The sequence below is a fragment of the Lagenorhynchus albirostris genome, chromosome 9, assembly GCF_949774975.1.
Source record: "Lagenorhynchus albirostris chromosome 9, mLagAlb1.1, whole genome shotgun sequence".
Classification (NCBI taxonomy): domain Eukaryota; kingdom Metazoa; phylum Chordata; class Mammalia; order Artiodactyla; family Delphinidae; genus Lagenorhynchus; species Lagenorhynchus albirostris.
This window is the reverse complement of record NC_083103.1, coordinates 90,238,597-90,264,538: the sequence shown is the minus strand read 5'-3', so window position 1 is coordinate 90,264,538 and position 25,942 is coordinate 90,238,597. Positions and strand designations below refer to the sequence as shown.

At 39.1% G+C, this 25,942-nt stretch overlaps 2 protein-coding genes and 1 pseudogene across 3 annotated transcripts in view; 1 reads left to right on the top strand and 2 right to left on the bottom strand.

Annotated features, from left to right (window-relative positions):
• Nucleotides 1-1,667: 1,667 nt before the first annotated feature.
• CLDN25 (claudin 25) lies at nt 1,668-2,359 on the bottom strand. The gene is given in 2 exon segments (XM_060157956.1): nt 1,668-2,038; nt 2,041-2,359. Coding segments are annotated over 2 exon segments (690 nt in total).
• Nucleotides 2,360-9,349: 6,990 nt separating this feature from the next.
• The window catches only part of ZW10 (zw10 kinetochore protein), a 32,292-nt gene continuing 15,699 nt past the window's right edge, over nt 9,350-25,942 (top strand). For both annotated transcript variants that reach the window (XM_060160415.1, XM_060160414.1), the window contains exons 1-7: nt 9,350-9,510; nt 12,163-12,297; nt 16,903-17,004; nt 17,195-17,272; nt 17,744-17,903; nt 19,419-19,571; nt 19,986-20,177. In XM_060160415.1, coding sequence (XP_060016398.1) covers nt 9,406-9,510; nt 12,163-12,297; nt 16,903-17,004; nt 17,195-17,272; nt 17,744-17,903; nt 19,419-19,571; nt 19,986-20,177 — 925 coding nt within the window. In that variant the 5' untranslated portion in view covers nt 9,350-9,405. The remainder of the gene's footprint in view (nt 9,511-12,162; nt 12,298-16,902; nt 17,005-17,194; nt 17,273-17,743; nt 17,904-19,418; nt 19,572-19,985; nt 20,178-25,942) is intronic.
• LOC132525928 (large ribosomal subunit protein eL42-like) lies at nt 12,578-12,912 on the bottom strand (annotated as a pseudogene).

The following is a 25,942-nucleotide window of genomic DNA, read 5'->3' as shown; positions in this document are numbered from 1 at the left end:
CCCCTAATTGCCTATATGAGGGGCAGGGATACATTTTGTCCTACCGTTTTATTCCTGGTTGCTAGCACAATGCCTAGCACATGGTAGGTGCTCAATAAATATTTGTTCAAAGAGTGAATAAACGGCCAGATGGATGAATAACAAAATGAGTCCTTCTTGTAGATCCTATGGGATCCAAGGATCACTCTTGGATATTTGAGCTTCACCCCTGAATGAAACTTGGCCTAAAGATCCTTGAAACATAATCAAGAAGGGGTAGTTGATAAAATGGGCATTGGAACCAGAGAAGGCCGGAATACAAATTTGATGCAAACTGCTCTTTTATACTCAAAAATTTATTTACCTAAGAGTCATTTGGATTTGTGTATGTCAAGTGGACATATACAAAAGGACATACTGGGAAAGGAGCTTTCTGGAGAAACTGTGACTCCTAGAGGATGCTATTCTGGGTGAGAAGGTAACTGAGTCAGGTGCTGAAGACGAAGTTGCACCTGAGCAGACTCATTTCCTCAGGAAAAAAAAAGAAGGGAACTGGTCTGGGCTGTGCCGGCAAACTTGTTTATTCTTGTGTTGGTGCGTGCACATTCTGTGGTGGCTACCTCAAGATGCCAGGGCTATGCCAATGTTGTTTAATTGAGAAGGAGAGGCATCTGAGCACAAGCAGTACAGCCTCAAGGCAAAGCACAGTACCAGCGTGTGGAGGGAGGGAGCTCCTCAGTCCTGTGAGCAAAAGGTGCCTCTGAACTTGGAAAAGGGACATATCTGGGGACACTGGGAACCATCACCCTTAGTTGTTCTCCTGTGGGAATTGTCAACGGGGTCAGTGGTGACTCTCAACTGATTAAGGCAGTGGGAGGCAGATGGTAGCCAGAGGATCAGGGTGGACACGCAGGGTAGTTTCAACTGATGAGCAGGTTTTTGAGCAAGCGGGAGGCTCCTCCTTGAGGACTTGCAGAAATGCCTGAGGAAGACCTGGCCCAGGCGGTCAGGAAGCAAAGGAACTTGGGTCATTGTTGTGAAAGGGACTTTACTGGTTGCCACAGCCTAGGTAGTTCTGCTGACATTTAGGTTAAAATTTAAGGGATTTATAATGTGATTTTGCATATGGTAAAAGACATTTCCGAGTAGCTGATAATTCTCTCCACATGTACGCCCACATTGGGCAGCCCTTGGGTACAGCCACAAGGACTGATATATTGTGAAGCTCCCTTTCAAATCATGCACCCGAGACTGAAAATGAACCCAAGGAGGGTCCCTGTCCTGAGGTGATATAATATCACCAATAATTCATTTTCATTTGCAAAGGCATATCTTTAGCTTTTCTGTCTTCATATCCAGTAGACTAGGTTTTCTAGGTTGAACGCTATTTTGTAATATGTTTTCCCTAGTAATAAAAGAATCAAGTATATAATTAATGTTATGAGTTTAAAAGTATTTTATGTAAATAAAATCTAAATCAGATAAACATGTCTTTAGAAACTGTGCCTTGATTTTTCATTCTGAAATTAGGATCACCATATCACCAAGATAGTCAAATTCTTGAACAAATGAGACAGTGTCTACCACCTCTAAAATGAGGCAAGCAAATATAGAGTGATGGAGGATAAGGAAGAGAGAGGATTCTCCTGACATTCCTCTGTTCCATAGATTTCTTGGCAAAGCTTGTCCTAGATGAACAGCATCCTAGGTCTTGGCATTAGGTGGAACAAGCGATCGAACTTCTCCGCTGGAGCACAGGATGGTGGGGCTGCTGTAAGGACAGCCATCTGGACAGAGGGCACATCTTCTTTTCCCAGGCAGGCCGAGGAGATAAGGAGTAACCCACCAAGGGCCAGGAAAACACCAGCAGCCCAGCCCAGCTAGAGGGCATCTCCAAACTCCCACTAAGGCACAATCTCAGGGACGCTGTCATCCCAGAAGTCTTGGATTGTGGCGCAGGCCACCCAGGAGACTGGAAAGAGGGGAGTGGCCAAAGCTGATGCCTCCAAAGTCCCTCCCAGGAGGCAAAGCCACCTCTGGAATACCCATCTGATCCTTGAAACCGGAAGCATTGGGCCCCAAAACCAGAGAGCAGAAGCCCCAGTAGTCCCAGCCCATGGGAGGCTACCATGAGGATGCGGGATGCCTGGAGCTCCAGAGGCAGAGACGAGAAGGACTCAAAGGCCTTACACACAGTGGTAACTTCCTCTTGATCTACGCAGACCTCCCAAAGTCCTATGATCCAGGTCTCCATTTCGTTCAGCTCCAGACTGAGAGTTTTCCATTGGGGCAGGACGGTGGTGACACATGAACAGACCCAGCCAAGCAGAGAGAGGAGCAGTCCCCCAGGCTGGGCTTTCCCACGGAAACTCCAGGCCATGGTTGCTCCCACCACAAAGGAAAGGCAGAAAGGAAAGGAGGACAGGCGGCTTGGTGACTGGTCAGCAGGCAGGACTTCTGGGGAGCTGAGTGGAGTCCACTCAGCAACTGAGGCAGGTGCCAGGAACTTGGCAAACTTTGGGTTTAGAGGGTGTACCCAAGATTGGATGTGGGTGTGGATTCTGGGGGGAGGGTCCCATGAGAGGCAAAAAAGCCAGACAGTAAGCCATCAATACATATTTGATGAGTGAATTCATACGCTTAAATCACTCCCCAGTTCCGAGAAGACGAGAATGATGTTCTGGGAATATACATTGATGTAATCTTTCTGGAGGGTAACATGGCTTCATGTTTTACACTTTTAAATATCTGCATACTTTGACCCAGCACCCTACGTCCAAGAACTTACCTTAATTTACTGTGAATATATACCAATATTTATGAAAATATCCACTGAACTAGTGTTAATAATTATATATTATTTAGTACAATTTAGGCAGCTGTTTTAAATTGATGTAGAAGAAATTTTAATGACATGAAAAATGCTTTTGAGGCTTCCCTGGTGGTGCAGTGGTTGAGAGTCCGCCTGCCGATGCAGGGGACACGGGTTCGTGCCCCGGTCCGGGAAGATCCCACATGCCGCGGAGCGGCTGGGCCCGTGAGCCATGGCCGCTGAGCCTGCGCGTCCAGAGCCTGTGCTCTGCAACGGGAGAGGCCACGGCAGTGAGAGGCCCACGTATGGCAAAAAAAAAAAAAAAAAAAAAAAAAATGCTTTTGATACGTTGTTAAGTGAGAAAAGCAGTGACCAAACAGTATATAGAGTATATAGAATGCAGTTTCACTTTCACAAAAAAGCGCATATATCTGTATCTATGTGTGTGTGTCTATATGTGTATATACCACAAAATGTTAACCATGGTTATTTTACTGGAAGGATTATGGATAGTTCTTATTTTCTTTTGTTTTTGTCTTGTGCTTGTCTATGTATTTTATACATTTTTACAAATTTATCATTTAGTATTTTTGTAAACAGAAGAAAAAAATTCCCAAATCCAAGGAACCTATCCAGACCCAGAATATACCAGGAGGAAAAGCCCTTCCTCCCCAGTCCCCTGCTGCTGCTGGGACAACAGCTATAAATAGATGGTAGTCACACCAGCTTCCATTCCTATTTGTTGCTGCTGCCAAGAGGCAGGTTCCGACAGGAAAGGCAATAATTTGCATTTACTGAGTGAGGCTAAATACCAGACTTTTGGCCAGATTCTTTTTTTTTTTTTAACATCTTTATTGGAGTATAATTGCTTTACAATGGTGTGTTAGTTTCTGCTTTATAACAAAGTGAATCAGTTATACATATACATATGTTCCCATATCTCTTCCCTCTTGCGTCTCTCTCCCTCCCACCCTCCCTATCCCACCCCTCTAGGTGGTCACAAAGCACTGAGCTGATCTCCCTGTGCTATGCGGCTGCTTCCCACTAGCTATCTATTTTACGTTTGGTAGTGTACATATGTCCATGCCACTCTCTCACTTTGTCACAGCTTATCCTTCCCCCTCCCCATATCCTCAAGTCCATTCTCTAGTAGGTCTATGTCTTTTTTTCCATCTTACCCCTAGGTTCTTCATGACCTTTTTTTTTTCTTAGATTCCATATATATGTGTTAGCATACTGTATTTGTTTTTCTCTTTCTGACTTACTTCACTCTGTATGACAGACTCTAGGTCCGTCCACCTCACTACAAATAACTCAATTTCGTTTCTTTTTATGGCTGAGTAATATTCCATTGTATATACGTGCCACATCTTCTTTATCCATTCACCTGTTGATGGACACTTATGTTGCTTCCATGTCCTGGCTATTGTAAATAGAGCTGCAGTGAACATTGTTGTAATGACTCTTTTTTGAATTATGGTTTTCTCAGGGTATATGCCCAGTAGTGGGATTGCTGGGTTGTATGGTAATTCTATTTTCAGTTTTTTAAGGAACCTCCATACTGTTCTCCATTTATAAGCAGCTCATGCAGCTCAATAGCAAAAAAACAAACAACCCAATCCAAAAATGGGCAGAAGACCTAAACAGACATTTCTCCAAAGAAGATATACAGACTTCCAACAAACACATGAAAGAATGCTCAACATCATTAATCATTAGAGAAATGCAAATCAAAACTACAATGAGATATCATCTCACACCGGTCAGAATGGCCATCATCAAAAAATCTAGAAACAATAAATGCTGGAGAGGGTGTGGAGAAAAGGGAACACTCTTGCACTGTTGGTGGGAATGTAAATTGGCTAGATTCTTTATCCTTATTTAATTTTCACACCACCGCTGTGAGATACATGTCAGGTGACTTGCCAAGGTGCACCAGCTGGCAAGCAACAGATCCAACTCCTGAGCCAGGAGGCTCGGACTGTGACGTTTCCTATTCTTGTCTCCAGCACCAGAACAGAGATGCCTCCTGCGCTGCGCCTGCCCACTGGTGACACAGCATGCAGGCATGGGCTCCTCTTTATGGCAAAATATGGAAGAAAATTGGGATTTATTATATTGAAGACATAGATGTTGACCGATGTATTCTCCTGTACATATTTTAACCTACTGATTGCCCTGTGGTACACTACGATGTGAAAAAGGGACATGGGATAGTCAGCAAGGAGGAAGCGTCTGAAAAAGCAGTATCTTGACTTTACCCAAATGACGTCTCAACAACTAAGCGGCCTGATTAGCTTATCAGTCTTGTAGGGGTGGAAGGAGGTGAGCAGAAACTTCTGGAATGCCTTTTTTCTTTCATGTTTTATTATAGAAAATTTCAAACACATACGAAAGTAGAGCAAATGGTATAAAGAAATCTGATGTACTATCACCCAGCTTCAGAAATTATCCACTCATACCAATCTGTTTTCACCCATACCTGCATCCACCACTCCCCCTCCCTCCCTTAATCCTATCTTGAAGCAAATGGGATGCTCTTTTAAATTGTAGGCTCCTTCTGCTGCTTTTATAACAAGCGCATGTTCTAATCAAAACGATGGCAAAATATTATGCATCTCTGGAAAGTGTCTGCTTGTACTATATCCATCCAGATTTGTGTCTGTTACTTAGCTTCCTGAATCCAGGCATGCCACATGTGTGTGAGACATGATTGGTCAGGAGGAATCCTTTCAGACATTGTTCCTTATTTCTTCGGCTTTTCTCCAGAGCCCTTTCTTGGTAATTTATGAAAATCTGTGAGTCAGGAGAGATACAAACCACAATAAGCGTGGAATATGAAGGAGGTCAGATTAGTGAGGGAAAACAGAACCCATTCATTTGTTAATTTCTTTTTTAAATTTTAATTTATTTTTTATTGAAGTATACTTGATTTACAATGTTGTGTTAGTTTCTGGTGTACAGCAAAGTGATTCAGGTTTATATCTACCTATATATATATATATATAAATATATATATATAAATTCTTTTCCATTATAGTTTATTACAAGATATTGAATATAGTTCCCTGTGCTATACAGTAGGTGCTTGTTGTTTATCTGTTTTATACACAGTTTGTATCTGCTAAACCCAAACTCCTAATTTTTCCCTCCATAGCTTTCCCCTTTGGTAACCATAAGTTTGTTTTCTATCTCTGTGAGTTTGTTTCTCTCTTGTAAATAAGTTCGTTTGTAACATTTTTTTAGATTCCACATATAATTGATATCATATGATATTTGTCTTTGTCTGACTTACTTCACTCAGTATGATAATCTCTAGGTCCATCCATGTTGCTGCAAAAGGCATTATTTCATTCCTTTTTATGGCTTTTTATCCCACTGTGTGTGTGTGTGTGTATGTGTATATATATATATATATATATATATATATATATATATATATCACATCTTCTTTATCCGTTCATCTGTCAGTGGGCATTTAGGTTGCTTCTATGTCTTGACTATTGTAAATAGTGCTGCTGCGAACATTGGAGTGCATATATCTTTTCGTATATTAGTGTTTTCTCCAGATATATGCCTAGGAGTGGGATTGCTGGATCATATGGTAACTCTAGTTTTAGTTTTTTAAGGAACCTCCATACTGTTCTCCATAGTGGCTGCACCAATTTACATTCCCACCAATGTAAAGGAGGGTTCCCTTTTCTCCACATCCTCTCCAACATTTGTTATTTGTAGACTTTTTGTTGATGGTCATTCTGACCAGTGTGAGGTGACACCTCATTGTAGTTTTGATTTGCATTTCTCTAATAATTAGCGTTGCTGAACATCTTTTGATGTGCTTTTTGGCCATCTGTATGTCTTCTTTGGAGAAATGTCTATTTAGGTCTTCTGCCCATTTTTTGATTGGGTTTTTTTGTTTTTGTTGTTGAGTTGTATGAGCTCTTTGTGTACTTTGGAAATTAAGCCCTTGTTGGTTGCATTGTTTGCAAATACTTTCTCTGAGTCTGTAGGTTGTCTTTTCATTTTGTTTACGGTTTACTTTGCTGTGCAAAAACTTGTAAGTTTGATTAGGTCCCATTTGTTTCTTTTTGCTTTTATTTCTGCTGCCTTGGGAGACTGACCTAAGAAAATATTGCTATGATTTATGTCAGAGAATGTTTTGCCTATGTTCCCTTCTGTGAGTTTTATAGCATCATGTCTCATATTTAAGTCTTTAAGCCATTTTGAGTTTATTTTTTGTATGGTATGAGGGAGTGTTCTCACTGCATTGATTTACATGTGGCTGTCCAGCTTTCCCAATACCACTTGCTGAAGAGACTTTTTTTCTCCATTGTATATTCCTGCCTTCTTTGTAAAAGATTAGTTGACCGTATAGGTGAGTGGGTTTATTTCTAGGCTGTCTATTCTGTTCCATTGATCCATATGTCTCTTTCTGTGCCAGTACCATGCTGTTTTGATTACTGTAGCTTTGTAGTATTGTCTGAAGTCTGGGAGGGTTGGGCCTCCAGCTTTGTTCTTTTTCCTCAGGATTGCTTTGGCAATTCTGGGCCTTTTGTGGTTCCATATAAACTTTAGCATTATTTGTTCTAGTTCTGTGAAAAATTTTGTGGGTAATTGGATAGTGATCTCATTAAATCTGTAGATTGCTTTGGATAGTATGGCCATTTTAACAATATTAATTCTTCTAATCCAAGAGCTTTTAATTTCTTTTTATTTACTCAAGTGTTCATTCATGCCTGCATGCATTGTCTGTGTGTAGCAATCCTACTCCATTCCCTATGCTCTTTTTTCTCCTTCCTAAGTCTGGCTCTCCCCTGTCTCTTCCTGGAAACTTGAGGGATAGTCCTTAGCTTATCCAGTGCTCAGGGAGAGGTGGAGCTTCTGCAGTTGTGTTTGTGGGTATTCATGGCTTAATTTCCTGGAGGAAGATTCCAGAACCTCAACCTGACACCTCCTTCCATTCTTAGTTCAGATTACTTATTACTGTGGAACCTCCCTGATTCAATCAGTGACTGGGTGCTCCTCCCCCAATATTTCCTCTGCCCTTTGTACCTCCTTAGAGGTGGATTAAGCTTCCAGGCCTGTTACTTGCACAGACTCCTTCCAAGGCCTGCACTTAATTTTGTATTTGTTATTTTATATTCTTTTCCTTAAAGAGTCCTCCGCCTCCTGGCAAGTGTATAAAATTTAGGCCCTACCACATCTGGATCAATCCCTCATCTACCTCAAAGATAGTAATGATCATATTTTCCTGAGATTATTTATTCACATATTTTGGATTCCCAGCCTAGCACAGTGTCCATCATATAATAGTTGCTCAATAAATATGTGATACAAATTTTCAGGAATTTCATTTGCATGTCCTTCTTTCTCACTGGGCATTTATTATTAGTAGCATTTAGAATTCAAAGAGAGGCTGACAGGTCTACCAAACAGAAGTTTGGTTGGTTTTCTAGGGAGAGGCGATTCCCGAGATGTTATGGCTTCCCGTCTCAACCCCCTTTGCTCATGTCACAGGAAGCTGCCCCTGCGTCACTAGGATAAGCAGATTGTTCCACAGGCACTTAAAATTGACAGGAACCTTAGTGTCAGCATCTACTTGGGGGTCCACCGTCATAAGGTACCTTTAAAAAAATTTTAAAAAGCATTTTAATCAAGGCAGTACATGTTTATTGTAGAAAAATAGAAAAAAACAGGGAAAAGAAGAGAATAAATACCATAAATTCACCACTAAGAGAGTTAAATTGGTGTACTTCCTTTACCTTTACCTCTATATATGTATCTATATCTATTTATTTTTTAATACTGCACATAGTATATTGTAAAAATCTTTTAGTATGTAACGCATTTATATGCATATATGTATACATACATACATATATCTTATAGTATGTATGTAACACATTTAAATAATGAAACAATTTTTTTAAAGTTTTGATAAAATTGATTTGTAATCGCTGATAGCAAGTGCTAAGTATCATGTTCCAGTCCATACAGTACTAATGTTATTTATACCTAGGTAATATAAATAATATAAACTTATATTTAATAGACGTTATATATGTATATATATATATACTATATATAAAAGGAGTGCAATTATGAGCATACTTTTATTTATAATGAGGTGATTCCACTTCCTTGCACAACTGCAGAGGGCACCATTCACATAAACTCTGATGGCCACTGAGGCCCATGAGAATGAATATTTAACGAAAAAAGATCAAGATGGGCTCGTTAGGTCTTCAGGCTAGATAAATTTCACAGGTATGCGTTTTGAAGCTGAGAAAAATTCAGTCGTGACTGGTTATTAAATAAAAACATTTTTCTTCTAGTGAAAACCCGGCGGGAAAAGGCAAGCTCTTTGAAAATGAGCAAGGAGAAAACGCGTCTCCGCACAGTTTGCCAACTACGGGACACCGTGAAAAGTCCACGCTAGGATAGCCGCGGTGCCTACTGGGAGTTGTAGTACGGGCCTCGCTTTTCGTGCGGAGGTCTGGGCACCGCGAGACTCCGTTTCCCGGCAGGCCGCGCGCCAAGGCCTCCGGCGGGACTGGAGCTGCCGCGCTGGCTACAAGAGAGTGACTCTGCCCGGGTTGCTTCTTGTGGTAGCGATGGCCTCGTTCGTGACGGAAGTCCTGGCACACTCGGGGAGGCTGGAAAAGGAGGATCTGTGCACTCGGATCAGCCGCCTGACCCAGCGGGTGGAGGAGATTAAGGTGAAGCCGGGGCAGCAGCTGGCGGCTGGCTATAAAGGGACGGAGGGAGGAGTAGAGCCATGGCAGCCAGAGTGGATGCCAGCGGTCAGGCGTGGAAGCCGAGTGGGAGGAATGAGGAGTGGGAGGGCTGGGAGGTATGTGGGCCAAGGAGGGGGCTTAGAGGGAAGCCCAGACCGGGGTTGGGGACTGCGGAGGAAAGGAGGCGGGACAGTGGAGAGGAAGAGGCGGTGACTGGGGCAGCGTTGGGAGTGGGGTTAGGCTGGGGAGGGATTGGGGGGTCGAGGGCGAAGGCCGAGGAGACAAGCAGAGCGGGGGAAGTGGGACTGGAAGCACGAGGTTTTTAGGGAGGGAGAATAGGAGCGGGATAGAAATGAGGGCAATCCCGCCCACCCCTCATCGGTGTGTGATTTCCTCCTCTGTCCGATTTGTGGATGAATATAATGGCTTTGGGAGGATTGTGCCGTTCTCCTCCATCCCTGAAATTTTTGTTATTAAAACCTATCGATATTTTATTAAACTCTCTTCTCCACCTCCAGGCCCTTGAGACTACGATGTTATAAAACACGTGAATAGCACTTCTTTGGACCCTGCTGTCTTGATATTGATACAAAAACAAAAGGCACAAACCACACGCAGTTCCACTTTGTACTGCTATCTTTACCCTACATTTGTATTTGCCCACATCTTTGTTGCTTTCATTTAAAAAGATGTGCACATATATATGGAATCTAAAAAAAAAAAAAATGGGTCTCACAAACTTAGGGGCAGGACAGGAATAGACACAGATGTAGAGAATGGACTTGAGAACGCGGGGAGGGGGAAGGGTTAGCTGGGACAAAGTGAGAGTGGCATGGACATATATACACTACCAAACGTAAAATCGATAGCTAGTGGGAAGCAGCCGAATAGCACAGGGAGATCAGCTCAGTGCTTTGTGACCACCTAGAGGGGTGGGATAGGGAGGGTGGGAGGGAGGGAGATGCAAGAGGGAAGAGATATGGGAACATATATATATATATAATTGAGTCATTTTGTTATTGTAAAGCAATTATACTACAATAAAGATGTTAAAAAATAAAATAAAAATAAAAAGATACGTACCGTGTAGGTCTGAATTTAAGGGAGCCATTTTGGCACTGTACCATAAAGGCACAAAAATGTTTTTATTTTACCAAAATGATTTCCTAAATGTTAAGTATTCATGTCACTGGCATCTCTTCTTTAATATGGCTTTAGGATTTTTCATCACTTTTTTGTTTTTATTTTTTCGGTACGCGGGCCTCTCACTGTTGTGGCCTCTCCCGTTGCGGAGCACAGGCTCGGAACGCGCAGGCCCAGCGGCCATGGCTCACGGGCCCAGCCACTCTGCGGCATGTGGGATCTTCCCGGACCGGGACACGAACCCGTGTCCCCTGCATCGGCAGGCTGACTCTCAACCACTGCGCCATCAGGGAAGCCCCATCACTTTTTATATGATGGAAAGAGGGCAGGCTATTAAGCTACTTTAACATGGCACTCAAGGCTCCTCCCTGTTCTGGACCTAACTTTCCTTTCACTAGTTTATTTTCCCTGACTTGAATCTTCAGACAGTTGAGAATTACTTTTTATACTCCAAACAGGCCCACTTTTTTCCTAGTTCCCAGATTTTACTTATGTTGCCGTTTCTCCATCTTTAACCTATTAGTATTTCTACTCATTTTTCAAGTTCCATCTCAAATATAGTTCCCTGCATGAAAAATATCCCCATTTTCCCTCAGGCAGGGGTGCTCTGTTTCCCAGTTGTGCTCCTGGAGGACATTAACTCTGTTGCTATATTACATTTCTCTATTCTGTATTCTGAATACTTAAGTGCATACTGTCTTTCCTACCTAAAAGGAATTTATTTGTGTGCAAGCATAATTTATTCCTGTGTCTTTCAAAGCATTGACTAATTCAGTGCAAAGTATTCAATAATTTGTTTGCATTAAAGGAGATAATGGAACTCAAATCAGTTTAGGGTTTTAAGGGACTTCCCTGGCGGTCCAGTGGTTGAGACTTCACCTTCCAATGCAGAGGGTGCGGGTTCAATCCCTGGTTGGGGAGCCAAGATCCCACATGCCTCGCAGCCAAAAAACCAAAATGTAAAACAGAAGCAGTATTGTAACAAATTCAATAAAGACTTTAAAAATGGTCCATATCAAAAAAAAATCTTAAAAGAAAATTTAGGGTTTTAAGATTAGGCCTTACAATTTTATAAGCAAGAGAATAGAAATTCATAAATCCATTGAGGTATACAGATTATGGGTTTAATTTATCCATTTACTTTTTTTTCTATTAGGTGTGATTAAAATTATTGGCTATAGTCTGAGCTGATAATAGTTCAAAATGAGAATTTTTGTCTCTTCGTTTCTCTTTTTCAGTGTTTGTACAACTCTTGGGCACTGTTGGCATTTGGTGATCATTGCCTTCTTGCACCCTAGTCGTGTTATGGGACTCTTAACGGTGGGAGAAATGTGTTTTTTGAGGAAACCCGTTGGCTTGGAGGGAAAGTGAATGGGTGTGGGTAACTGGCAAGAAGGCCCTAACTTGGAAGATACCTAATAGAAGATGAGCTATGTATTTTAACAGAATTCCCTACTCATCTCATTGTAATTTTTCCATCCTATATAATAGGGCGAGGTATGCAGTATGATCAGCAAGAAGTACAGTGAATTCCTGCCTAGCATGCAAAGTGCACAGGACCTGGTTACCCAAGTGGATAAGCTATCTGATGACATTGACCTGCTGAAATCCAGGATAGAGAGTGAGGTAAGAATAGTTTGTTATATAGGGTAGGTTTGTAGGGAGGCAGTTCAACTTCCTGATTTCTAAGACAATTCAGTTTTATACAACTTTTAAAGACCTCGCTTTTCTTATTGGTAAATGGAAGTTGAATTAGATGATTTTAGGGTAACGTCCGGTTTTAAAATACAAATATTTTCCAAAACTATACTTTAAACAATTTCTTTTTTATGGTAAAAAAACATTTTAAGCTATAATAATAATAGCACTTTATAAATTAAAAAATAATCTCAGGATTTTATTGTCTTCATAATAAAACAAAAACAGATGAAGCATAGAAGTGTATAATTTGGCCTTTTCCCTTATCTCCTACTTTAAAATGCTTATCTCTCTTAATGGCCAGCATTCTCTTATATCTGCAGCTGGCCTCAGCATATTAAAGCTTCAGCACAATCTTTTTTTCCGGCCTTCTTCTGGAAAATTGGCTCAGATCGCCAATCACAACCACTCTACTTCCTGTCATAAAGCCACTTGCCCTGGACATGCAGAAAAATCCCTGCCCGTCTTGTACTGTGTCACTTTGTGGGGCTAGTGCTTGCTATACTTCTTATGGAAAGTCTGGCAGGTTTTAAGAATGTTCATCACGTTTGCCACAGCGCTGTCATCGCAAAGAAGTAAGCCTGTCTGGAAACAGGAATATCCATTTTATAATTTAAAAAATATTTTTCACATATATTATCTCACCAGGATTTTTCCCTTGCTGTTTCCTTTCAGGAAAAAAAAGCAGTTGAAAAAAATCAAGCTGGTATTAGAGATTTAAATAAAGTAGGTGTCTTGTACCTCAATTTCTAAATTATCAGTCAGGGTGCATTGATATCCAAAATCAGGATGTTGAGGTATTCTCAAGGTCCTAAAGGAAAGACACCAAGTCTCTTCTCTATGTGATAGTTACCAAAGAAGGAAAGAGAACAGATGTATTTTTAAAAATTCTCTATAAAAACTTGAATCACAAGTGGGGAAACCACTAGCTACCTAGAAAATCTATTTAACAGTGAGTTTACCAGTCATTCTGGTTAGAGGTTTGAATAAAAATAAATCCATTACTCTACAGCTCTGGCGCAGTTCAAATAATATTTTCAAAGTGTATTGTCAGACAAATGAGTCAACAGTGCAATCTTAGACTGTGCTGTTAGAAATGAAGTGTCTGGAACCAGAGAGTAATGGGCTCTTTGTACGTTTCGCTGGCCAGATTATGGCTGGTGAAATTTATTCAGTTCTGGTTGTTACGTTTTGAAAGTGACTGACTGGTCTCGATGAGAGGGTCCAGGCCTGAACACTGTACCATCTGAAGAACAATGACGAAACTCAGGGTGTTTAGCTTCAATGAAAAACACTTCCAATATTTGCAGCCCAGTATTTTCATATGGGAGAAAGATTCAAATTTATGGCTAGAAAAGGGGAATTAGATTCAATAGGTGGACATTATAAAGGTCTTTATTGAGTTTATATATATATCTGTTTATATATATATTTGATATATTTATTGAGCATCTGCAAGGTGCCAGATACTGTGGTAGTTGGTGAACTAGACAGTGTTTTATTTCAAAATGTGAATCTTATGCCTGTTATAGATGAATAAAATAGTATGATATACACTAAAATTGGAATAATCCAGTTAAAGAGAGCAGATATAGCTAAGGATGGCTTTCTGTAGGAAGTAGTGTCCAAACCAGAATCTGAAGTGGCAGGTAATTAAGCAAAAGATGAAGGAGGAATGTTTAGGCAGGCATAGGGGACAGCATGGTAGAGGCATGGAGGTAGTGGAGAGGTGTCACTTTTGGAGAGCTGCAAGTATTCCATATGACAGATATTTACAGAGTGTGGCGGGAGGAGACATGAGATGAGATTAAAAAGGTAAGCAAGGACTGTGTGTATCAGTTTAAGTAGTAAGGACGTTATCTTGATTGCCCTGTGGAAGCCATGGAAGAGTTTAAGCAGGAGAGTGATGTCAGATTTGAGTTTTAGGAATCCCATTCTGCTTGCAGTCTGAAGAAAGGACTTGAGGGAAAAGAGACTGGGAAATGAGAAGGCACTTAAAGCATTAGGAGGCAGTAAAAGTAATCGGGCAAGACAGGATGCAACGTGCTCCATCGTCAATGGCAGTGGGGGTGGAGAAAAGTGGATGAATCCTAGGGACTTTGAAAAGATATAGAATCTCTGGGAGTTGTTGATATGGGGGGTGAAAGACTACGGAGTCAAAGATAACTGGGGAACTAGGTCATTGATGTGTCATTCACTGAAACAATCTAGAGGAGGAGTAGGTTTTTGTTGAGTTTAAATATGGGGTGCCTGTGGGGTATACAAATGGAGCTGCACAGTTGGATTGTATGAAGATGGAGGCTAGACTGTTGTAAAGAAAGCTGGGGGCCGGGCGGGAACTTGAAATGCAGTGGCTTAAACAAGATACATATTTTTCAATCGTACTGTCTAGGCTAGCAGGCTGATTCTACAACCCAGGGCCTGGCTACTGTAGTGTAGTCTGTGTCAAGAACTGTGAAGGACAGTTTATTACTCACAGCGGTAGCCAGAGGATGAATGTTTTTGCACAGTGCTGCAAGCCCCAGTTTCTACAGGGCGGTGTGCAGTGGACTGTATGGATGGAAGAGAACTTCTGTGCTTAGGGAACCTGAACCTTTTCTAACGGGTAGTGAGCATGCTGGCTTTTTGCTATGGAGGAAAACGCCATCTCTATTTTTCAAGCTGTTTACTACACAAACATTTTTGAAAAGATAGTCCAGAACAAAAGACAGTCAGTTGCTTCACTTGCAAGATAGTGCAGAAATGTGAGAGACTCCTAAAGAATTGTCTTCCCACCGTCTGTAGGGCAGCGGAATTGGCAACACCTGGCTTGTTAGACATGGAGGATCTCAGGCCCCATCCCAGACCTACTGAGTCAGAATCTGCACTTTAATAAGATTCACCAAGCAATATGTATGTATGTATGTTATAGTTTGAGAAACACTGCTCTAGGATTTTGTTGTTTGCATGGTTGATGTTGGTCTCTCCCCATGTCCAGTTATAGCTGCAGGTTAAGGTCAAATAGAGGGAATAGAGGAGACACATCTGTTTTCTTAAGACTTGGAAATGGTACACATCACTTCTGCTTATATTGCATTGGTGGGATCTTAGACACGTGGTCACACCTGACTGTGCAGGGCACTAGTACATATAGTCTAGCTGCGTAGCCTTGCGCTGTTACTGTGGGAGAGTGGGAGAATGGATTTTAGAGGATAGTTTGCATGTCACGCCATCCATATACATATTTGGATGTTAGGAAAATGGTGTGGACATGAGGTAGCTGCACTTAGAAGTTGAAGCTATGGGAATGGATGAGATTGCCCAGAGAGAGCGTGGAGAAGAGGGCTTTTCAGTACAGGCACAGCTGGTATTTGGGGCCGGACGTTCTTTGCTGTGGGGGCCTATCTGGTACCCTGGAAGGTGTTCAGTACTAACCCTGGCCTCTACTCACTAGGTGCTAGTAGAGTGCCCTCGATCGTGGCACGCCAGATGTCTCTAGACATTGCCAAACGACCCTGGATCAGGGTGGGGTCAAAAAAAACGTTTATTTTTTGAGAACTGTTGGTTCAGAGTAATGAGAGGGCCAGGGAGAAAGGAATATCAGCGTGTGTGAAGTGATCAGAGGGGAAATTTCTCTCCCAAAAGAAGATGAAAAGGAATGGCCAAAGAAGCAGGAGGAAAATGAGTAGATATTGGTGTCATAGAACTAAGGGAAGGTGAGTAGCAGTGTACTGATGCAAGGTAATACTGGTGACATAGGCTTTGGATTTAGCAGCAAGGATTTGCTTGGTATTTTGGCACCAACTGCTTTGGAACAGCTTTGGTGGAATGGCGGGGGTAGAAACAGATCACGTGAGTTATAGAGTGAATGAGAGGTGAGAAAGTAAAGACAGTGAGTATGGATCACTCTTGCAAGAAGCTTGTTTGTGAGAGGGAGGAGAGAAATCAAGTAGCTACCGAGAAATAGGGTGGTTGCTAAGGTGGAGGATACTTCTTCATAGAGTTGGGGGAGATTTTAAATCATATTTAAATCTGATGGGAGGAGCCACGCTCTAATAGGTATTCACATAATTGGAATGGAGCATGACTTAGGGAGAAGTAAAAGGTAGAGAAGAGAGGAAATAATTGATAGTGCAAAGTCCCTGAAAAGGTGGGACAGAATGGGAGGCGGATTCTCACTCAATGTAGAGAAATCTTTCTATTAGTTAGAACTATTCAGCTGAAGAATGAATTATCACTTGGCAGTGGGGATACCGGTAATCCAGGTGGATGAGTTCTTTGATGAAAGATAACTGCTTAAACTAAGAATACATGGTGACACGAGGATATTATGTTGATGGGAACGGGTATTCCTGCATAGGATAAGGGTTTGGGCTAAGTGGATCACTTAAAGTCTCCTCCTACTACATTCTGTGATTTTTATTCCAGTCTTAACCAGCATTTAAATTTCATCATGAATTATATTCACCTAATAAAGCTTATTGATTACAGTAAAAGTTTCATTTCTTAAGTATAGTATAGCTTAAAAGTACTTGTCTTTGGTGTGTGACTTAGGTCCGCCGGGATCTTCACGTATCAACTGCTGAATTTACAGACTTGAAGCAACAGTTGGAAAGAGACTCGGTAGTCCTAAGTTTACTTAGACAGCTACACGAGGTCAGTATACTCAAATCAAACTTTAGTGTTTTGGTGGTGAGAAAGTTATTTTTTTTTTCCAATTGTCTTATCATTCAATGGGTATCCCCTATGTGGTATTTTTTCATAGTTTAAAAATAAACAAGCAGACAGACTTGAAATAGTAGGATGTATAAAATAAAATACCTGATAACTATACTTATCTTTTCAGTTTTCTACTGCTATTGAGGAATATAATTGTGCATTGGCAGAGAAGAAGTATGTTACTGCTGCTCAGCGTCTAGAAGAGGTATTAAACACTTTCTCTAAAGCATGAGCAATTAGTACTATTCTTTTTTTAAAAAATTAATTAATTTATTTATTGGCTGTATTGGGTCTTTGTTGCTGCGCGCGGGCTTTCTCTAGTTGTGGCGAGCGGGGGCTACTTTTCATTGCAGTGGCTTCCCTCGCTGTGGAGCACGGGCTCTAGGTGCACGGGTTTCAGTAGTTGTGGCACGCGGGCTCTAGAGCACAGGCTCAGTAGTTGTAGCACACAGTCTTAGTTGCTCCACTGCATGTGGCATCTTCCCGGACCAGGGCTCGAACCCATGCACCCTGCATTGGCAGGCGGATTCTTAACCACTGTACCACCAGAGAAGTCCAGTACTATTCTTGTTTTAAGTAAATTTTGTGTTGCATGTATTCCTTATCATTATACAAATATATTCTAATTGCCTAGAGTCCAGATGAAATGTTAACAATGATTCCATTTCACTACCAGGCACAGATATGCTTGAAGTTATTAAAATCCAGAAAATGCTTTGATTTAAAAATACTGAAATCTCTCAGCATGGAGCTTACAATACAGAAACAGAACATACTTTATCACCTTGGAGAAGAGTGGCAGAAGCTGATTGTATGGAAGTTCCCACCATCAAAAGGTGCTGCTGACCTCAGGTGGACTGCTTTGCTTAATCTGCCTGAACCAGTTTGGCCTCTGAATATATTCCAAATATTTTATGTTGGGAGAGAGGAAGGTTTCATTTATTAATCTCCCAATTCTATATTGAGTTCTCATGTTAAGCAGAATGCTTGTTAGGACCAAAATACTTGTTACTTCCCGTGCATTTCTCTTTCTGTCCCTTTCACTGGGAAGGAGCAGAGAAGAGAGAAGATGATTGGGAGGGGTCCAGGTGGCGCGGCTGTGGTAGAGGAGGTGGTAGTACATTAAGACCACACAGTTTCCACTGCATCGTAGGATGTGCCCATTCCCACAGCTCTAATCCCAACAGTTTATCTTTTCTAGAAAGCTTAAAGAAGCTGTTCAACCATTCTTTCTCTCTTGCTAAGGAGAGGGATAGGAGTTTGGCCCAGTTTTTTTCAGTCGTTGGAGAAAAATGGTGACAAAATCATGAGTTGGGGGATGCTTTGCAAGATGAAGAAATAGGATAACTCTGGCCCTGGCTTTTATTTATACTACTTGGCTCTTAGCCCCTCTGCCCACCTCTGGGTGTGAGCCCTCTTTGATATCTTGTTTACACAAAGTAAAACCTCTGAGCGTATATGGGAAGGACATGCCATTAAACCTGGTATATTTTCCAGCATTTAATCTTGAAATTTAGTCTGTTTCAGGGGAAACCTCACAGTCTCCCTTTGCTCCCTTTCCCATATCCACTATGGCCTTCAAATACATTGTATATGTATGTGTGTACACACACGCATGCATGCGCACACACACATACACACACTCAAACACACATACCCCACCCTGTATGTATTAGGTATTTTCAAGGAAGTCATCTAGAAAATTTTAGATTCTATTTCCAAGCAGACTGTAAAATTAAGAGGAGGTGGCAGGTGTGTTAATTCTGTGTTGTAACACACCCTGTTAAACTTGTTTGGCAGGCTGTTCTCTTTACTTCATAAGAGGGAACATAGAATAGGAGGCCTTAATTGAAACTAGGATCTCACTTTTTATTCTTTGCCTTCATTCTGTCATTCAGCACATTCTTTTTTTAAATTGAAGTATGGTTGATTTACAATGTTGTGTTAATTTCTGCTGTACAGCAAAGTGATTCAGTTATAAATATAAATACGTACTTTTTTATATTCTGTTCCATTATGGTTTATCACAGGATATTGAATATAGTTCCCTATGCTATACAGTAGGACCTTGTTGTTTATCCATTCTCAACACATATTTAGTAAGCAGTTATTGTATGCACATCATCTTACTTTGGCACTCAGTTTGATTCTTTGAACATACCAAAGGAAGTAATTTCCTGTTTTAGAGTGATGCCAAGGACATGTATGTAGTAGTTCATATTTGATTGCATTAGAAGTGTATTGTAGTAAAACCACATACTTAGGACTCTTAGTAGACGGTGGGCTCTCAGGGATAGAAATGGGAACTCTTGTATTGCTGAGACAGCTGATATTTTTTCCCTTTTTCTTAGATACCAGCAACTTGGAATCTTGCCTACAAACAGAACTTCATTTATGCGCTGAACCATCTCAGAAAGAAGAGAAGACCCCCGTGCCACCCATCAGTTCTGTCCTCTTGGCATTTTCTCTTCTTGGGGAGCTACATACCAAGCTTAAGTCATTTGGTAAGGCATAATACTTTGTTTCATTTACATGAAATTTCAGAAGGTCCATTGTTAAAGGAATGATAGAAAAATGATCAGTATTCTCTGAATAATATTGATGATGGATCATAGGGTTTGGCCTCATGATTTATCAAGTGGAATTGTATAAATATTACACTTTTCATTAAGGGCTTAGATCCTTTCCTTTTTTCTTTTCTTTTTTTTTTTTAAAGTAGCTGCTGGTATTTATTTTATTTGATTTTTTGAATAATTTAAATAAAAATCTGTAGACAATCTGGGAAACTTCAGTGGGAAAACCTGCAGTGCATAATGGGTGTTGTGTAATGTCATGGTATATGTATTTTTGTTGTCGGGCTTGAAGATCTTTTTTTTTTGACCTGATTTATTTTTTATGAGTGTTCATAAAACTTTCAGGTCAGATGCTGCTGAAGTATATCCTTAGGCCTCTGGCATCTTGCCCATCCCTTTTTGCTGTGATAGAAAGCCAACCTAACATCATTATCATTCGTTTTGAATCTGTGATGACTGGCTTGGAACATCCATCACCATCTGAAGTTTTTGCCAAGATCAGACTGGTACTGGAAGTGGTCCAGAAACAACTTCTAGGTATGTATCCCCAAGGCAGTGCTTTTATATTTTAGAGAAGTCGATATTTATTTTAAAATGGATAAAAATGTCAGCAATCTGAGTGAATGGCGGATCAGACGTGAGTAAATTATGTCATGGGAACAAAGTAGTTACCTTTTTATTTCTTGCTCCATTTTGCATTCCTTTTCTGCCCTGTGTTGACAAATAGGGTCTTTAGTGGTGCCCTAGAGTCTGTGTTTGTAATATTTAGTTGAATTTTGGGATGCATTTCCCTCATGGGACTTCTAGGAACATCACATTTTGGGACTCTTGCTTTAGTTATAGGAGAAGCAGAAATGAACTAAGTGCTGTTTTATATCTTTTGATGGGAAAATCCCCGTCAACCTAGTTGATATAAACAAAATAGGTTTAACATAGGCAATGAATTTCATTCCATCTCAGCCTACTGGTTAGATCTTTATGTATTCACCCTTGAAATAGTTTCTATGTTGCTTGAATCATTTTTTGGCTGTCACACTACTAAAAGTAAAATTTCTTCAGGTGTTTTGTTATAATACTGTTGGTTTTAGTCTATTTGACTTACCTTCTTTTTGCTTTTCTCAGTTGTCTTATTGAATAGTCAAATTAAGCATTCTTGCTGTGGAGAAAATGAAAAAGAGATGCTGCTATTGTTTGTATGCCTTCCTGGCAGTCAACATAATTTATTTATATATAAATTTATTTTTTTTTAAATCGAAGTACAGTTGATTTACGATGTTTTGCCGATCTCTGCTGTACAGCAAAGTGACTCAGTTATACACATACAGACATTCTTTATTTATATATAAATAATTTATATGTAGAGCAAGGAATTCTTTCTAGTTTTGACAGCAGAGAATAAAAAATTCTAAGACTTGCATAAATTACAAAAATCCAAGGTAGTTTTCTTCTTATGCCTTTACTTAGGGAGATAATACACCCTTATTTTTATTAGATATAAAAAAAGAGTTGTAAGCAAAGTATCCAAGGATTGGAAGGAACTAGAAAGGTGACGCAATACAGATATCTCTGATGCTCGCCTCTCCTCTGTAACACTCCCATCAATTAGTCATATAACAAACTTGAGCACCTTTAGTGAGAGGGAACTCACTTCCTCTTGAGGCATTCCATCCTACCTCTGGACAACTCTGAGTACTATGAAGTTTTTGTTTGTTGGTTTTTAAAAAAAATTGTATCTTCTTTCTTAAATGCTATTGCCCAAATGACCATTTTGGAACTTAAATCTTTAGGGTAGTTGTTTAAAAACTATGTTCAAAATATATGCCCTGTAATATCTGCTTTACTGATGCTGTTTCTAGTATGTGGAGCTATATAGAAGTCTAATTCTTATTACGCATGATGGACTTTCAGATTCTTTATAGTAGCTGTTATTATGTTGCCTACATCTTATCACCAATATAAAACATCTTTAGTTTTATTTTTTTAATGAAATAGTTTTTTAAGTTCCTCTTATCTTCGCTGATCTTCTGTGAATATATTCCATTTCTTCCATAGTCCTTTTATTAAAGTAGGGTGTTCAAGACAGAACAAAGTATTCTAAGTATAGTCCGAACCAATTCAGAATAGTATGGGATTGTTCACACCCTCATTCTCAGTTTCATGCTTCTGTTAGTATAGCTATATAGTATAGCTATTATTACACAGTTAACTTATTGAGCTTGATGTCAGTGAAAATCCTATGTCATACTCAGTGCAAACTGCTGCTTTCCCATCTTGTACTTGATTTTTTGGCATTAACATTAATCTTTGTTAAATTTTACTTGATAAAATTTTACAATATCCTTTCTACTTCATATCGAATGCATAATTGATAATCATGTTTTCTTACAGTTTAATCTGAGTCAGTGATGGTACTATTACCTAGGATAGGGCTAGATCAGAGGGTGCTCTGGGGAATTCCTGTAGAAACCTCTTTCCAGTTTGACGTTGGTCCATTTAAGTATTCAACCTAGTGTTTTATTTGTAAGTTTTCTTAGTACCTAGGATATTCAGAGCAGAAGACAACTCACTGTTGCTAGGTGCTCTTCTAATCTCTTTACTATCTTTCAGTCGGTATTCCCTTCCTTCATCTTCTTGCCCTAAATAAAACCTGAGGATCATATTTTGTGGCCTTAGTTCTTTTTGGAATCCTCTACTTTCTTTGGATTTTAGTTATTCTGAAACTTCATAAAGATTTTTACCTTTCATCTTATGTTTGTCTTTGGTTTTATGCTCTTTTCATCTTTTAAATATGTATTTTTTTCTCCCAAGTTTTCTGTATTACTAAGCATCATTGTACCAACAGCAAAGGAGCTTTTAAAAGAGGAGAAAAAAAATTCTTTTGGAAATACTTTGGCAAAATACATAAAAAGCCTTAAAATGTTTATATCCTTTAAACCAAGGTTTCAACTTCTAGGAGTCTTCCTTGAAATAATCTTAAATATATAAAACCATTTATGTATAAGGATGTTCATCATAATGTTACTTATAATATTGAAATACTGGAAAGTCATGAAATCTTGAAGAATAGGGAAATGATGAAGTAAAGTATACAGCTGTATGATAGACCACTTTGCATAATTATGTTATACTTTATTGATTTTTTTAAAGTAATTAATTTTGAAGCTAATTGCTTCTAAAAAGCCAGCAACAAGCATCTATTAAAGGATTAAAAACTTTATCTCCATTAAAATCAGTTTTAAGTCAGGAATGCACATTATTATTAATATTCGTTAACATTGTTTTAGGGGTTATGGCTGATGCAAAGAAGAGAAAATAAGTATGAATATTAAAATAAGGAGAAGAATTTATCTTTACTTGTAAATGATGTAATTGTATACCTAAAAAAACAAAAGGCTACTAAAACTTTAATAATTAGTAAGACATTTACTAAGTTGTCTAGGTACAGTATAAATCTATAGAAACCAGTTTCTCTCCAAGCTAGTAACAATCAGTTATAAATTAAAATATAAAGATATCTTATTTATAATGGCAATAAAATCTATGAAATTCTTAAAAGATAAATTTAATAAGAATGGGAAGAATACATGTAAGGGAAAGCATAAAACTTATTGAGGGCATAAAGTAAGGGGAGGCTATCGTGGATTAGAAGACAGTCTTAAAAAATTGTCAGCTCATTCCAAAATAATGTATAAATTTAAAACATTCCCAATCAGATTCTTGTTATATATTTTTCCAACTTGACAAATTAATTACTCTAGAGCTTACATCAAAAAATATATTTATGAGACTTGCTAATAAAGATTTGCAAAACACTAGTTGGAGAATTTTATAATTAAAACTATGTTCTTGACATAAGAAGATCAGTGGACTGAAAAAGCGTCCAGAAGTAGAGCCAAGAATAAATGAGAATTTACCATTTGATCAAAGTCACATTTCAGTTTAGTGAGACAGATAGTTTATTAAATAACGGTGCTAGCAAAATTGGCTATATGGAATAAGACAAAGTTAGATTCCTGCTTCGTACTTCATGCAGAGATACATTCCAGATAAATTAAATCCCTATATGCAAAAGGTAAAACAATAAAAATGTTAGAAGAAAATTTACAAGAAGACTTAAATATTCTCAGGAAGCTCAGAATGCATAAAGGAAATGATTGATAAATTTGACTACATATAAATGTTAAATTCTGTATGGTAAACAATGCCATAAACAAAGTCAAAAGATAGTATTATACTGGGAGAAAATATTTGCAGTACATTGGCAGACAAGGAGCTAATACAAAGATTTTTTTACAAAGAAAAAGAGAACATAATAACAGAAAAAGGGTAAAAAATATGAATAGGCAGTTTATGGAAGAAAAGGTACAAGTTGTTAATAAAGATAAAAATATGTATTGCTTCATCTCCCTAATAGTGGAATGGAAATCACACCATCAAAGTAGAACTTTTTACCCCTAGGGTTGACAGAATTCAAAGATTTGTGTAAGACACTTTCGGTAAGAAAATGCAAAGGTAGTCTCCTTCATCGCTTTAGTGAGTTTTTTAGAAAGTAATCTGCAGCTCTATAGTTTTGCTAAAATATACATCGCTTTGACCCAGGTGTCCCACTTTTTAATTCCTTACTATGTGATATCAACAGTGTATATGTTTGCATGTATGAGTACTGTATATACTTGCATACTGGAATGTGCATCATTTGAAGAATGGTGCAGCTATTGAAAAGAAATGAAGTGGAGCTAGATATAGTGACCTCAGAGATGGCCACAATCTATTTTTAAGGGATAAAAAAGTTACATGTAAAATCTATAGCATAAACCCATTTTATAGAAAAGGAAGTAGCCCCTTATATGAATGTTATATTAGTTTGCTAGGGCTTCCATAACAAAATTCCACAGACTCTGTGGCTTAAACAATAGAAATTTATTCTCTCACAGTTTTGGAGGCTGGAAGTCCAAGATCAAGGTGTTAGTAGATTTGGTTTCTCCTGAGCCCTGTCTCCTTGCCTTGCAGACAGCCTTCTTACTGTCCTCACATGGCCTTTCTTCTCTGCATGCTTATCCCTGGTGTCTCTCCTTTTCTTAAAAGGACACTAGTCATAGTGGATTAGGGCTCCACCGTTATGACCTATTTAAGGGCGAGCCCTGTCTCCGAGTACAGTCACACTGGGGACTAGGGCTTCAACATATGAATTGTGGGGGACACAGTTTAGTCTATATCATGTGTCTGCGTGCGTGCATGCATGTGTGCGTGTGTGTATTATTAATGTAAGGGAGGAAGAATACAAACCAAACTCTTAACTCTGGTTACTTGGACACAGAGAGAGAGAGAGAGAAGCTTGTGGGTATGGAGAGGGAAAATTAGGCTTTCTCTTTGTAAACTACCGTGGTGTTGGCTTTGTCACAAGAAGCATATTTTGCTTTTGCCATGAATGATTTTCTAGAAAGTATATACTACTAAAATTTACCAAGAAATAGAGACTCTGAACATACAAGTAGTTGTAGAAGAAATTTGAAAGCTTGTTAAAGATTTTCCGCTAAAAAGGCCACCATCAGGCACGTATGGTTTGTGGCTACATTCTAGGTACTCTTCAAATTACAGATAATCCCTTTGATAATCAAGCTCTTTTGGTCAATAGAAAAAGATGGATAAGTGCCCTAATTAATTTTTTAAAAACCAGCATAAATTTGCTACCAAAATGTATGGCATGATTTTACCAAGTCATTTTATCGCTAGCTAAATTTACAAGCTCAGATCCCCTTAAAATCACAGTTTGGGTTGGACATTTAATTGTGATTTCAGGTGACTAATTTTGTCAATTCTTCTTTGAGAGGAAACTTGACAAATTCCTAATGTATTTTTTGAAATTTCTCTTAATATTGTCTGCTTTATCATCTTAAAAATTGTTTTGCACAGCAGGAAAAGTTTTGTTTTGCTCTGTTTTAGCAAGCTGCAGCTGCCATTTATTGTAAAATTTGTGGCGTATTTTCTTCCAGTCTGTAGTTTCCTTTACTGTTCTACCAGTTCTTCTAGCTTCTGCACCTTCACTTGATTCTGCATCAATAGTGTACCTTAGTTTTAATTTAAAAGTTTGTTTATAATCATTTTCTTAAGCTAGAAAAATATATCATAGTGAAAATAATAAGCATTTCAATTTTACTACCGTTTTCAGTTTATTATAGGTATCACTGTAACCTGTGCTGTATGTGAAAAATATTCAAATAAATGTATTACAATGTTACACTGGTGCATAGGAAAACAAAGTCATTCCAGTGGAATGAATCTGTTTACACTGACTACATCGA